The 16,042-nt window shown below is 42.8% G+C and overlaps 1 protein-coding gene across 1 annotated transcript in view; it reads right to left on the bottom strand.

Annotated features, from left to right (window-relative positions):
- Nucleotides 1-608: 608 nt before the first annotated feature.
- Nucleotides 609-16,042, bottom strand: part of LOC133616162 (kinesin-like protein KIF18A) — a 51,137-nt gene continuing 35,703 nt past the window's right edge. The window contains exons 15-18 of the mRNA XM_061975305.2: nt 9,212-9,587; nt 7,672-7,764; nt 5,333-5,421; nt 609-869 (exon numbers count right to left, since the gene is read on the bottom strand). Coding sequence (XP_061831289.1) covers nt 733-869; nt 5,333-5,421; nt 7,672-7,764; nt 9,212-9,587 — 695 coding nt within the window. The 3' untranslated portion in view covers nt 609-732. The remainder of the gene's footprint in view (nt 870-5,332; nt 5,422-7,671; nt 7,765-9,211; nt 9,588-16,042) is intronic.

Genomic DNA, 16,042 nt, shown 5'->3' with positions numbered 1-16,042 from the left:
AAAAAGGAAAATGGCACCACTGCATCAGCTCTGTGCTTTTTTAATGTATATTGTCCTTATTTTTGTACCACATAATTTCCCCGTTGTGGGACAAATAATGTCTATCCATCAATCCAAAAACCGACAAACAAATATTTTATCAGTCATTTCATTTTAATCGACCACATTTTAGAATGATAATGTATAAATATCTACAAGGATGAGTGAGGACTGCTTGTTAGTAGAAGATTTTAGACTAACACATGTTAGAGCATTCTTAGGATGGGTGAACAAGCTGGACGGAGTGTTTTTTTAGTGGTAAACATTTTGGAAAGAAGATCCCAAGAAGGCTGACTATGTTTCTGTCAAGTGGCTTTAAAAGCGCAAAGCCAAATATTGTGTCATTGCAGTACTACAGGAGTGTCTGGCAGGCTGTTCTCCAGGAAAAGCTTAATTATTAATTAGCTTACATGCAGTTCACCTCCACGCGTATCCGCTCTTGCCATGTAGTCCACATGTAAGTGCTGTCTGAGCCATGCAAGTTAAAGAAAATACACCATTGTTTTCTACCATGCAGTGAACAATGATTTCAAGAAAGGATCCAGTCCCCTTGCCCTCAAAAATCATCATTTTCATATCAGTGCACAATATTTATTTAAAACCAAGTAAAAGTCTACAAGCAGACAATTCACAGAGCCTTCAAAACAATACATTAAAATGTCTTACTGATCAAGAAGTACAAGCAAAAAGGTTTTACATCCGCTTCGTCACTCGCTTTAACTGTTGGGATGTTTTATAAAAAAGTGACTTGGGTTTGGAAGGTTGAATGAGGCTCAGGTTTCCTTCAGAAATGCTCCTCACAACTCTTCGAGGTTTTTTCTCTTCTGGACCTGATAGAGCGACAAATGGAGTCAATCGAGAGTGAACGCTGAAAGTATACACATTAAGTTCATTGACAAATCATTTGCAAGATCTCAAAGTCTCCAAAACATGAATCGTATCTTCTTATCTTTACAACCTACATTAAATATTCAGCGTATGTAACTTTAATGGAGACAAACTTAAAGCTGGGGTACCTAAGTTATTTTCTTTAACTAAAAAAATATATCGTAACAGTAATCATTTCTGGAAAAATTTAACACCTGAATGCTGTTTGCGCCTTGTAATGAAGTATTAAGTACTGTATTTTCCGCACCATAAGGCGCCCTGGGTTATAAGCCGCGCCTTCAATGAACGGCATATTTCAAAACTTTGTCCACCTATAAGCCGCCCCGTGTTGTAAGCCGCATCTAACTGCGCTAAAGGAATGTCAAAAAAACAGTCAAATAGGTCAGTCAAACTTTAATAATATATTAAAACCAGCGTGATGTGGGCGCGCATGGAATCGTATATCAACATGGACGAAGCTGCGTGAAAAAAGTCACCCGGCCTCTTCGCGTAAACTTAAACTTACCTTAACCACTCGCTCATCTTTTCTTCATCCATCCCTTCGAGTTAGCTTTTATGATGACGCCGGCTGGAAAGGTCTCTTTTGGCAAGGTCTTCCTTTTGAATATCACCATGGGTGGAAGTTTCTGGCCATTAGCATGGCAAGCTAGAACTACAGTGAAGGATGACTTCTCATTCCCTGTGGTGCGAATATTCACCGTACGTGCTCCCGTTGTATCCACAGTGCGGTTCACAGGAATATCAGTTGCTGTGAAATAGTAATCCGTGTGCGGATGGAGAGACTGCGTCTTTTCATGAACCGGATCCCTGTCGTTTAGTAGGAGCCATTTTGTGGTCTTTACAGATGTAAACACACAAAGGAAATGAAACGTACGATAATATCCGCGCGCTTTGTCTTCTTCTACGCGGGCGGGTGGTTGCTTACAGTAGAAGAAGAAGCGCTTCCTGTTCTATGGGGGCGGGTGCTTACCTTGGCGGTTGCTTGCGTAGAAGAAGAAGCGCTTCCTGTTCTACCGGGAAAAAAGATGGCGGCTGTTTACCGTAGTTACGAGACCGAAACTTTATGAAAATGAATCTTAATATTTATCCATATATAAAGCGCACCGGGTTATAAGGCGCACTGTCAGCTTTTGAGAAAATTTGTGGTTTTTAGGTGCGCCTTATAGTGCGGAAAATACGGTAGTACATAAAACCCCGGAATCACAGGATTTAGAGAAAAGAAAAGTGAGCAGAGCCTACGAAATAGCCTCCTCATTGGCAGATGCGATATATAGTGAAGCACGTGCACGGTGCAAACTTGTTTTCAGTAAAGCATGGCTGCCGAACACCCACCTGGAAAGATCGCGAATACCTGCGCTTGTCTTTATAGCATATACGGTACTGTTAACAAAACCAAAAAGAAAAAATCAGAGGAAGAAAAACAAACAAAAAAGAACCATAACTCGAATAAATGTTGGTCTAGCGTATTCAGGACGGAGGGCATTGCAGGTCTTTGGACGCACAAGTGGCTGTTTTCCTTCTAGACAGGTAATCTAATGTTCCATTTTGCTATATTTTGTGTGTATCCCTTTGCGTGGCGACGTGTGTTACCGAAAGTCACACGATTGCTGTTCTGTGGATTGTAAGCAGAGACATAGTTTGTGGTTTCTGCATTTAAACTTTTGCTAAATCTTTGTATAATACTGTATATGGCTACGGCGATATTACAGCTTAGCAATGCGTATTTCATAATTAGAGTAAAAAAACAACATAACGTATTTTTCGGACTATAAGTCGCAGTTTTTTTCATAGATTGGCCGGGGGTGCGACTTATACTCAGGAGCGACTTATGTGTGAAATTATTAACACATTACCGTAAAATATCAAATAATACTATTTAGCTCATTCATGTAAGAGACTAGACGTATAAGATTTCATGGGATTTAGCGATTAGGAGTGACAGATTGTTTGGTAAACGTATAGCATGTTCTATATGTTATAGTTATTTGAATGACTCTTACCATAATATGTTACGTTAACATACCAGGCACGTTCTCAGTTGGTTATTTATGCGTCATATAACGTACACTTATTCAGCCTGATGTTCACTATTCTTTATTTATTTTAAATTGCCTTTCAAATGTCTATTCTTGGTGTTGGGTTTTATCAAATAAATTTCCCCCAAAAATGTGACTTATACTCCAGTGCGACTTATATGTTTTTTTCCTTCTTTATTATGCATTTTCGGCCGGTGCGACTTATACTCCGGTGCTACTTATACTCCGAAAAATACAGTACCTGTGACGACATTTATTTTCTGCAACAAAATACGAAGTAGGGGATCTTTTGAAGCAAATTCAGACTGTCAACAACCTATGCGCGTGCACATACAGCTCTCGTGCGCAATTTTGAGCACTTCCAGAGAGGAGGAGACTGGGAGGGAATATCAGCGAGGTGCGCAGAGTGGGGGACGGGATTTACAGTTTGAATTGTGCCTGGTGACACAATAATAATAATAACGGATTAGATTTATATAGCACTTTTCTATTGACTAGACACTCAAAGTACCCCAGCTTCAAGACATTGCATTCAAAAACTAGTCAAAATAATGTCATGAAGTTAAAAAATACTGAAGCTTTCTTTCTCCAAAACATTTGGCTCTACAGGGAAATATATACAGAAAAATAATCAGATAAAATTTGTATAATTACATTTTTGTGCCACATCACATAAATAGTGTAATGGTATCAGATATAAAACGGACAATAACATGAAATTAATATGAATATTTGTCCAATGAACTGTGTCATGAATGCCTTTTTAGTATTGTCTAAAGTAAAAATTGCTGAATATGCATATTCCCTGATTAAACACAGAATAGAAACCTGAAATGAGGCTGGGACGAGAGGAGTCTACTTTCTGACTGCGCAATCATTCATGAACTGGGTTTGATGGCAAGTTATTGTGTCTGTTTGTCCGCATCTTGCCAATGTAATGTTTTCAGACATATTTATTATACACCATGGTTTTCTACAGCCAGTGTAATGTCTTCAGTGTAAGTGTGACATCATTAATCTTGCTAATTGGCTAATACACTGCAGATACATGTCACATGATGAGACGCATACTACTACCCTGGCTCACCGTGTAAGGCAGCGGGCAGGTGTTTGTCGCTGCCATCTTTCTACAGAGAGGAAAAGCACAACTAAAAGAAAATAAGGAGGAATTATACAAAAAATAACAGAGCTTTTTCTGGAGCACGACATTGTTGTGTTATCAATACACTGCGTTTTTAAAGTGTCTTCATTCAACAACGTGCAAGAATTAGCCTCCTCTGAACTCTCGTCCCAGAAATCAGAAAGCGCTAACTTTCTAATGTGTTTTAAGCAGTATACGGCGCCTTCTTAAGGCTTTTAGCATGTAGTGACGTATACTACATCCGTACGGAACATGTGCATTAGCTTTGGGTATGGTTAGCTACTGATAGCGATTTGGCTAGCTAATGTGTGAGACAGTTGTGAGTGGCAAGCCTGAACGGCAGACAAAGTTCTCGTGTCGACGAGCATTTATGATCTAATTTATTCAATATAATTAGTATTTGCTGGTTTGAAAAAAATATTGTTAACAAACAGCCCCTCTAAGTGAACTAGGTGGGAGAAAGCCAGAATATCTGGAGACAACCCATGCAGTCACGGGGAGAACATGCAAACTCCACACAGAAATATCCCGAGCCAGGGGATCGAACCCAGGACCTTCTTGTTGTTAGGCACTGTGCTGCCCTAATTATTTAATGATTTGTTTAATTACTTCATGAGTCAAAGTCAGTGGGCAGATCTTTCCACCTGATTAGTTAGTCGGCACTTAACTGTTCTTTGGAACTTCGACCAGAGAAGGGGAAGACTACTGGTCAATATCTTGGGCTGAAAGTGCGAAAATAACTCTGACAACTAGAAGTGGGAATCTTTGGGCACCTCATGATTTTATTACGATTACGATTCATACGCTGCAGGCTTATACACATATGCATCTACAAAAAATACACGCCACACACACATACCTAATCCCACTCCCTTAGGGGTGATGGACGGCTGAGCAGCGCTTTGGATAGCAGCAGCCTGCCTCCGTAGCCCCTACTCCCTCCCCTCTGTTGCAAGTTTTGTGGATTCTATGTAACTTGTTTGTGTGCGCTTATGGATATTGAGGTTTTTTTTCTTGGCCTCAGTCTGGACCCCCTCCCCTGGAGCCCAGTCTGAGACCGAACCTTTGTGGCATTTTAAATTTTTTAAACAAATTTTAGCATCAACCGTCATTTGCAACTAAGCATAATTCAGAACTTCATTTTGGAAAATCCAATTGAAGACTTTTTAGGAAATCTCTGGACAGCCTGTATATTATTGAAAGATTGTGTTTTTTTAAGGATACTTACCAGAGAGATGATGCACCCTGACTGGTCTGGAGGTCATGCAGGGACCCTTCTTAACACGCTTTGGTCCTGACAGATTCTCATCTCTCTCTCTTTAACAGTGCGGGGAAAAAAGAGAGAAAATATTTATAAAAAGAACATTTTACTATCAATGTTTGACTTCTTTATTAAAAAAAATACAGACTTACATGGCTGCCTTTAGTGTAATATTTCAACACAAAAAGGAAAGGTCAGTGTTTATTGGCCTATGGCACTTTCTAAGATTATCATTACAAAAAAACAAAAAGGCGTAACTTAAGGAAAAACAAATTGAACGGTCAATGCTCATAGCACAAGGCTGATAACTAAATATAGTACCTGTATATTTAGTTATTAAGCATTATGGATTGGTTCTTTCTAGCAAAATCTTTACAAACTAAAACATATTTTAAAAAAAAACTTGGTTTAGGCGATCTTGGAGGGACAAACAGATAGTGTCACGTCTGCCTTCTATTAAACCTTATGTGTGTAAAATAAAATGTTTTTTCTAAACTTAAGGCTTAAAATCCCCCTTTAAAAGGAAAACTGCACCTTTGTAGAATTTCACCCACAATCCCTATGTGAGAAAATAACATGTCTTTCCCTTTTCTGTGCGTTCTAGATAGTAAAAAAAAACTGCTCGCACAAGGCAATGCCGGAAATGGGTATTCTATCATTACGCCTCCTCTACAGCACTTAAAAAAACCATGCAAAACGTCCCATTTACGTGCTGTGACCTTTAACCAAGCTATTAGCAACATGCTTATTGTAAAAGCTAACGCAGAGGAACTACTTTTCTGGCGTAGTGACACAGCACCATGTTCACAGAGGTGATGCTGCTGCTGATGCGGAATCACCCTTAAGTTAGGAGCTTGAAACTTAGAAAATCCACAAGCTACCAGCTAAAACTCTGGACCAACTAAATCAGTGCATACAGGCTCTAAACTCGATGACATTGTTAGAAAGACGCAGAAAGATACTTGTGTTCTTCAAGCATTTATAATCTGAGGAGTCAGGACTATGCTGAATTTCCAAGCACAATTCACAAGTCTTTTGCTGAAAAATATATTCATCCCATCAGTTGGCATCCCAGTAAGAGCAGACATTGAAAGTCACTGTTTTGTTCCTATTTTTTGATGAAAGGTTTGGCACCTATCATTAGTGCTACTTAATAGCTGAGTGTTTCACTATAGCTGGATCTGCTTAGCACCCAGCATTTAAAACTTTTAACTCATCCTCCATATATTCGCTCTTGAGCTTCATTTGTCTCAAATTAGTCGTTGTTGGCTCTTATGAAGTTTGCCATGATTAGTGATAGTAGTTGTTTATAGAAGTAGTGTTAATTGCTGTATGGGCTGTCACATTAGCGCGGTGATACTTAATGACCAAAATATTGTAAATGGATGTGGTGATCAATCGGCCATCAGTATCGGCCAATTTTCGCGGAAAATTATTCGATCGACCTTGCAGAATTATGCATTTTCATTGCAGATCACAAACACTGATCTCATCTGGCTGACATACTATATTTATTTCTCGCTGAAAAGCAGCTTGCAGCTATTGGTGTATCTCCATACACAGTGAAGAGCCGCTCTTCTAAGCTAATATTAATCACCTATATTACAGAAATAAACTGCATTTCTTTGTGTCCTACTGTAAGTAACGTTATCACTGGAGGATGAGGCTAAACATGTATACACACAAATAGGAGAATAAGGAACTAGTTTAAAAAATGGTGTTGATAATGTCAAACCGTAAATAGTGATCACCATAAATAAATAGAAAAATGTACAGTTAGTACATGTGATTGGTATCGGCCCATCTCAGTTATAGGTAATCAGTATTGAAAGCAGCAGCATAAAACCCTGATGGGAACATCTCTAATTACATGTTCTTACCATACCATACCATACCAACTTTATTTGTTATGGATGCTACTCCATGATTACAGCAATGTGAGTGGCACTGAGGAACAAGGTGGGTGAAGTGTCTTGTCCGAGGACACAACGGAAGTGATGACGGAAGCTGTAATCGTTCCAAGAATTCTCAAGTTTTTGGACGGATGCGCTACCATCTGAGCCACAATGTCCCGATATAAAACAAAGATTTATGAGGTATCCTTTCAAAGAGATATGACTGGCAGTATAATGGTGTAAAAAAATGCATTTTGGTAAACATTGAATGTTTAGTTCAGGACATCCTCTATATATTTTACTAGCAGCCTGGGGGTGCTTCAGGCTGGCGGTCTTGGGGCGATATTGATCTCGACTGACTTTGATGTGACATGCAAGCAAATGCCAAATAAAGTGATGAATAACAATTACCCGTTGCGTTTACGTTTCCCTTGCGCAGCAGACGTCATGTGCATGTAGGTTGGATTGGCCTGTCTTACTTGTAAAGAAGCAGGGTTGTGATATCTGCAAGAAGATTCCTGTTAGGTTCACATGAAACTCAGTGTATTCATCAGTGAAGCAGGAGGCCGCCATAGCCCACTGTTCTATTACACAACAGAATAACTAATGTGGAGCTGCTCCCTCTCTGTTGATTGAATGTTCTGCTCCACCTCCCTTAACACAGTCAGAGGTGTGTCTCATGCTTAAGGAGCAGTCAAGAGAGTTATTTTGACCGGCTGGCGGTTCCACGGCAGATTTTTCTTCAGGCCTCTGTCGGAAGTGCCACTTGGGATAAGACGTTGTATGCGTAATCCTCCTGAGTGATGGGTTACTTTGAACGTAATCTCTACAAAATTCTGTGTTACAAAACACTTTTTTTTGCCATGTTAAAAATAGATCTGCACCAAATATTTAAGTGTTTTCTCACTAGCCGACATTGTGTAATCCTTCAAAAAATAGACACAGCAAAATCCTCTGACCATTATCTTAATGCATTCTGGGTAAACAGATGTATCAATGTTAACCTCAGTGTTACCAATTGGCACAAGGAGATGCTAAGATTTGGCTGAATTTATATTTTGATCCAAAAAAATGCATCATAATGCAATGATTATCTAATTTAAGCCTGCCTATTTCTACTATTCTACTATACTTTCTGGATTCTGAATCTGTCTAACATAACCCCCTCGACCTTAAAGCTCCACTTAACCAATCAGATTGGTGTACTGTACTGTTTACTCAGGTATAAACATCACTTAAAAGCTGGTTTTAGAGTATTTTGATATGATATATTACTCCGATAGGGCACAATTGTAAGTTTCCTTTAATAAATACATCTTAAGTTGTGTACAGGTTGAATCTGCGTTCTTCTCCTTTTGGCCGATAAACTCAGATTCCTTAGCCATCTTTCCTAACTACATCAAATCTGTTGTGAATGGCCAGGAGCGAAGGGTCGGTTTCAGCCCTGTGCCATTACTCAAAGCTAAATAAAGACTCACCCCCTTAACCGGTTATGTGCTAATTGTTATCAGCAAACAGTAAAGAATATTATATATCATTGGATGAATTTTTGAGAATATGGCATCGGACTGTACTGTTTACAAAACAACTGTCTGTAAAGGGTCTTCAGCTCCCCAGAAAAAATTTCCAATTTCTGTCTTATTCCGGTTTGGATACACAATTTGTGCATACACTTCTGGCTGCCATTTTCGAGAAAAAGTGACTAACAGTACTGAGCAGTGGGCACTATGGCCTTGCTGGAGCTGTGAGGTGAGAAATTCAAAAGATCTTGTGGAAATCTAAGAAAATTCTCAGACTATTGACTAAATCTAGAAGTGTCATACAAATGCAAGGGGCTACTTAAAACACATCAACCATGGTACTTCCACATCATGTAGAACACAAGCACAACATTTTTAACAAACAGAAGTCTGAAAAGTTGGGCCTTTTTGAGAACCAAACACTTACTCACCCTTGGGGAAGAGTCTGGTTTGCCTCATAGGCTTTGGCAGGATTGATTACATCACTGTGGGCTGAAACATTCACAGACTTGAATGCCTTTGAGGCGACATCATTGCTTATTATAATTGTTGAATTGGATGGATCTTCTTGGTGTGGAAGTTCAAATGTCATATTTGGATCCAAGTCGGTGGACAAACTCAATGGAACGACCTGAACAACTTTTTGGGCAGGTTCTGGTGTGTACTGGAGAGGAAAGATGCCCTCTTCACAGCTTTGGGAATTTTGTGAGAGGGTCCTGGGGCTTTGTGGTGGGAACAACACAGAGAGTTTTTGGGAAGATCTTGCTTCTTCTTGCTTCATACCTAGATTACCGGTACTTTGAATTCCTAAATGAAACAAAACAAAAAAACAATACATGCAGTAAAAAGAGAGAAAATCATGCATCACCATATAACAAAACATGTACCGGTACAATTTATTCCTTACAGTCGGTTAAATAAAAAATCTGATTTTCTTATTTTTCAAGGGCCATTAAATCGCATTTCTGTATATTTTAAAATGTATGATAAAATGTTGTGTAAATCATAATAAGCATTCAACATTGCCTAGGCTCACATGACACATGTATAGTCCAACAGTAACAACATTGTAGTTATATACTTGTCTCCATCCATCCATCCATCTTCTTCCGCTTATCCGAGGTCGGGTCGCGGGGGCAGCAGCCTAAGCAGGGAAGCCCAGACTTCCCTCTCCCCAGCCACTTCGTCCAGCTCCTTCCGGGGGATCCCGAGGCGTTCCCAGGCCAGCCGGGAGACATAGTCTTCCCAACGTGTCCTGGGTCTTCCTCGTGGCCTCCTACCGGTCGGACATGCCCTAAACACCTCCTTAGGGAGGCGCTCGGGTGGCATCCTGACCAGATGCCCGAACCACCTCATCTGGCTCCTCTCGATGCGGAGGAGCAGCGGCTTTACTTTGAGCTCCCCCCGGATGACAGAGCTTCTCACCCTATCTCTAAGGGAGAGCCCCGCCACCCGGCGGAGGAAACTCATTTCGGCCGCTTGTACCCGTGATCTTGTCCTTTCGGTCATAACCCAAAGCTCATGACCATAGGTGAGGATGGGAACGTAGATCGACCGGTAAATTGAGAGCTTTGCCTTCCGGCTCAGCTCCTTCTTCACCACAACGGATCGATACAGCGTCCGCATTACTGAAGACGCCGCACCGATCCGCCTGTCGATCTCACGATCCACTCTTCCCTCACTCGTGAACAAGACTCCGAGGTACTTGAACTCCTCCACTTGGGGCAAGATCTCCTCCCCAACCCGGAGATGGCACTCCACCCTTTTCCGGGCGAGAACCATGGACTCGGACTTGGAGGTGCTGATTCTCATCCCAGTCGCTTCACACTCAGCTGCGAACCGATCCAGTGAGAGCTGAAGATCCTGGCCAGATGAAGCCATCAGGACCAAATCATCTGCAAAAAGCAGAGACCTAATCCTGCAGCCACCAAACCGGATCCCCTCAACGCCTTGACTGCGCCTAGAAATTCTGTCCATAAAAGTTATGAACAGAATCGGTGACAAAGGGCAGCCTTGGCGGAGTCCAACCCTCACCGGAAACGTGTCCGACTTACTGCCGGCAATGCGAACCAAGCTCTGACACTGATCATACAGGGAGCGGACCGCCACAATCAGACAGTCCGAAACCCCATACTCTCTGAGCACTCCCCACAGGACTTCCCGAGGGACACGGTCGAATGCCTTCTCCAAGTCCACAAAGCACATGTAGACTGGTTGGGCAAACTCCCATGCACCCTCAAGGACCCTGCCGAGAGTATAGAGCTGGTCCACAGTTCCACGACCAGGACGAAAACCACACTGTTCCTCCTGAATCCGAGGTTCGACTATCCGGCGTAGCCTCCTCTCCAGTACACCTGAATAGACCTTACCGGGAAGGCTGAGGAGTGTGATCCCACGATAGTTAGAACACACCCTCCGGTTCCCCTTTTTAAAGAGAGGAACCACCACCCCGGTCTGCCAATCCAGAGGTACTGCCCCCGATGTCCACGCGATGCTGCAGAGTCTTGTCAACCAAGACAGCCCTACAGCATCCAGAGCCTTAAGGAACTCCGGGCGGATCTCATCCACCCCCGGGGCCTTGCCACCGAGGAGCTTTTTAACTACCTCAGCAACCTCAGCCCCAGAAATAGGAGAGCCCACCACAGATTCCTCAGGCACTGCTTCCTCATAGGAAGACGTGTTGGTGGGATTGAGGAGGTCTTCGAAGTATTCCCTCCACCGATCCACAACTTCCGCAGTCGAGGTCAGCAGAACACCATCCGCACCATACACGGTGTTGGTAGTGCACTGCTTCCCCTTCCTGAGGCGGTGGATGGTGGTCCAGAATCGCTTCGAAGCCGTCCGGAAGTCGTTTTCCATGGCTTCCCCGAACTCCTCCCATGTCCGAGTTTTTGCCTCCGCGACCGCTGAAGCCGCACACCGCTTGGCCTGTCGGTACCTGTCCGCTGCCTCAGGAGTCCCATGAGCCAAAAGAACCCGATAGGACTCCTTCTTCAGCTTGACGGCATCCCTCACCGCCGGTGTCCACCAACGGGTTCTAGGATTACCGCCACGACAGGCACCAACTACCTTGCGGCCACAGCTCCAATCGGCCGCCTCGACAATAGAGGTGCGGAACATGGTCCACTCGGACTCAATGTCCAGCACCTCCCTCGTGACATGTTCAAAGTTCTTCCGGAGGTGGGAATTGAAACTCTCTCTGACAGGAGACTCTGCCAGACGTTCCCAGCAAACCCTCACAATGCGTTTGGGCCTGCCAGGTCTGTCCGGCATCCTCCCCCACCATCGCAGCCAACTCACCACCAGGTGGTGATCGGTAGAAAGCTCCGCCCCTCTCTTCACCCGAGTGTCCAAAACATGAGGCCGCAAATCCGATGACACAACTACAAAGTCGATCATAGAACTGCGGCCTAGGGTGTCCTGGTGCCAAGTGCACATATGGACACCCTTATGCTTGAACATGGTGTTCGTTATGGACAATCCGTGACGGGCACAAAAGTCCAATAACAAAACACCACTTGGGTTCAGATCCGGGCGGCCATTCTTCCCAATCACGCCTCTCCAGGTTTCACTGTCGTTGCCAATATGAGCGTTGAAGTCCCCCAGTAGAACGAGGGAATCACCCGGGGGAGCACTCTCAAGTACTCCCTCGAGTGAATCCAAAAAGGGTGGGTACTCTGAGCTGCCGTTTGGCGCGTAAGCGCAAACAACAGTCAGGACCCGTCCCCCCACCCGAAGGCGGAGGGAAGCTACCCTCTCGTCCACCGGGTTGAACTCCAACATGCAGGCTCTGAGCCGGGGGGCAACAAGAATTGCCACCCCAGCCCGTCGCCTCTCACTGCTGGCAACGCCAGAGTGGAAGAGAGTCCAGCCCCTCTCGAGAGAACTGGTTCCAGAGCCCTTGCTGTGCGTCGAGGTGAGTCCGACTATATCCAACCGGAACTTCTCTACCTCGCGCACTAGCTCAGGCTCCTTCCCCCCCAGCGAGGTGACGTTCCACGTCCCAAGAGCTAGCTTCTGTAGCCGAGGATCGGACCGCCAAGTGCCCTGCCTTCGGCTACCGCCCAGCTCACATTGCACCCGACCTCTATGGCCCCTGCTATGGGTGGTGAGCCCATTGGAGGGGGGACCCACGTTGCCTCTTCGGGCTGTGCCCGGCCGGGCCCCATGGGGACAGGCCCGGCCACCAGGCGCTCGCCATCGTGCCCCAACTCCGGGCCTGGCTCCGGAGGGGGGCCCCGGTGACCCGCGTCCGGGCGAGGGAAATCTGAGTCTCGGTTCTTGCATTTCCATAGAAGTCTTCGAGCTGCTCTTTGTCTGATCCCTCACCTAGGACCTGTTTGTCTTGGGAGACCCTACCAGGGGGCATGGAAGCCCCCGGACAACATAGCTCCTAGGATCATTGGGACACGCGAACTCCTCTACCACGTTAAGGTGGCAGCTCAGAGAGGAGTATATACTTGTCTTTCAAATAGAATTTTGTAATTTATAACACATTTAAACATGTGCAGAATACTTTGTCATCTATTTGTTCACAATAATTTGCACTGCAATTTTTTTAAAACCCTCTGCGAGTACCTCATTTGCATAAAGCAGGTGACCACAGGCGCAGCACCAGGGTTCGTCAACTTGCAGCCCGGAGGCCAAATTCGACCTTTTGGCAGCAAATTAAAAAAACACGAGAGGTATGGAGGTACTTGGACCAATGTAAACACATTAAGAGATCCTTGCATTGATATTTTAACCTTGCTAAGAAAAACTTAGAACAAAGTGTTCCAAACTTGTCATATACACAACTGAGGTGTTCCTCAAGGCACCTCTTTTTGGCAATTACAATGTTTTGTGTTGCTGTAGCTTGTTTACTTCAGTAGTCATTTATTCAACGTCTTTAGTTATACAACTAGTGTTCATCAAGGTTCCATTTTAGATCCTTTCTTTTTCCAACATTTGGGCTATTCAACTGGTAGGCTGTGAGTTCAGGTCAAAAAACTTGTGAGAGACTCACATTTTTGTAGCAGAGTGTTAAAAATACTAGTGCGCTGTCACAGAGATGGTCTTTGACAAACTTTTTTGCAGAATTTCCTTAAAAACAGCAGAGCGCTCCTGTAACTCTGACAAAATAAATACACCAAAATCAAATGTCTACTGCCAGTTTTCAGGAATATACAAAATAAGAGGAATAGTGAAGGGAGAAGTTAGGCCCCCGGTCCTTAGCTTTCTGGAAGTGGGGCCACCAAAACAATTGAGTTGAATAGTTCAGCCCTAGACTATTCAATGCCATTTATGAATACACAAATGACAACCATTAAATAGCATCTGTGCTCAGAATCCAAACCAAAGTATTAATTTGCAGATGGGAATGGGGTAGAATATCAGTACCTGTATAATGCTGTATGATGAAGACCATTACACTCATAGCATTTCCTGCAGCAAAGTAACCAGGGATGATGAGGGTTAAAGAGGAAATCACTAATATCACACCGTAGAGACAGTGACTGTGTGCAACACAATTGATTGAGACGTCAGTTTGACATTTTTGAAGTAATATATAGCAGCTATGATTCAGACGTCAGACAGCACTCTAGAGTGAGAAGCCAAAAATAAATAGTACTATCCTGTGGCGGTGGAGATGTTTCTAGCAATAAATGGAAGCAGAATTCCTTCAATCACATATTTTTGGCTTGTAGGGGATTAATACATGCATGAGTTGCTATTTCTGGTGGAGGCAGCACTGAATTAGGGTCGCTTGGTTGCTGCTGCCTGTTTTTTATAGTGCGCCTATCCTGGTTGGTGGAGCCGGGGAGTTTACGTCTGCTGACGTTTTTCCCTGCCCTGCTGTGGATCTGCATTTTCATGAATGAAGCTCAAGAGGGATTGGGAGGGTTTGAGGCGAGACAGAAAAAAAACGTTTGCGGGTAAAAAGAAAAAGCAGAATGGAGGGCTGAGCCAGACAATGGGACATCTGAAGCAGAGGGAAACATATGAAAGGTAAAATATATAGGAATGTACAGGAATGTGGAACCATAGCGATTACAAATGACTAAAAAAAACAGGAGAGGGAGAAAATTTATGGAAAAAAACGTAAGCTTAGACACGATTTAATCCTCTAAGGCCACCTTCTGTGACTATTTTTGTATTAGTTTCTATTAATAACCAGACAGGCAAAGTGTTAATTCCCCCTTTAAAGCCCTTCCCTTTCTAAATCTGGTCATATTTGATTGGCTGAGCAAATTGCAGGGTGGAGTTATTTCTCATACTGTATTATGGTGCAGTGCCTATCATAAGAGCTGAGGAAGTGGAAAGGGACGGACATCTAAGTGAGATCAGAGCAGTTAGTCGAACGCTAAAAGCTTTGATGTGCAGAATTCACCATTTATAGGGACCTTATTTAAAATGTATACATATACCAACACTACACAGACTTTAACACCATAGGCACAGTGGAATTTAATAGGAGATTAGAGAAACTAGCGTTAGTACATAAAATATTGAGATTCAGGCAGTTATCATTTCATTAGAGAGACAAAACAGCAGCTGCATGCTCCCAATAAGGGAAACTATAGTGAATAACAACAGTTATATAAAGGTTGCATATATTACACTGATTATATTACACATACTTTCATTGGCATGCTCTTTTGAAGGCCCTGAATGGCTTGTATGCATACTGAAAAATTAACAACTTCATTGATTAATGCTGCTATTGCCAAACAGAGACATTCTTTATTTTTTTTTTATTTCAACAAAATACTTTAGTCTTAATTGTGCAGTGGTAATTGAGTTAAAGTACTAAATAAACTGAACTGAACTCAACTGAAGTTTCACTGGAGTGATATTTGAGTACATTTGATTGATTTTATGGTGTGTAAGAGTATTTTATTTATTTAAAAGTCCAACTAGGGACAATTGTTGGAAATTAGCAATAGCTATACACTCAGTTTATAGTATCAGTTGTTTTGGAAGTATGCTGAACTGTATCGTCCCTATTCATACAAAATTATATTTTATTCTAACAATGCCAATGAAAGCACAACGTACAGTGGAGAACCATTATTCAACAAAATAAGCTTCACATAAATAGGCTGTGCTTATGTTACCAGTAAACTTTCAAACCATATATCGTATTTCACCCATATTTCAAAAAGAAATGCAAAAGTAACAGTGACAGCCCCCATGGTGCTTTCAAATTGTGTTCCCATTCAATAAACCTTTTCTTGAAATCTTTATTTTAACCACAAGGTGCTTTGTTGAAGCCATAGTAG

Source organism: Nerophis lumbriciformis, linkage group LG15, assembly GCF_033978685.3.
Source record: "Nerophis lumbriciformis linkage group LG15, RoL_Nlum_v2.1, whole genome shotgun sequence".
Taxonomy (NCBI): Eukaryota; Metazoa; Chordata; class Actinopteri; order Syngnathiformes; family Syngnathidae; genus Nerophis; species Nerophis lumbriciformis.
This window is presented reverse-complemented; position numbering and strand designations above follow the sequence as displayed.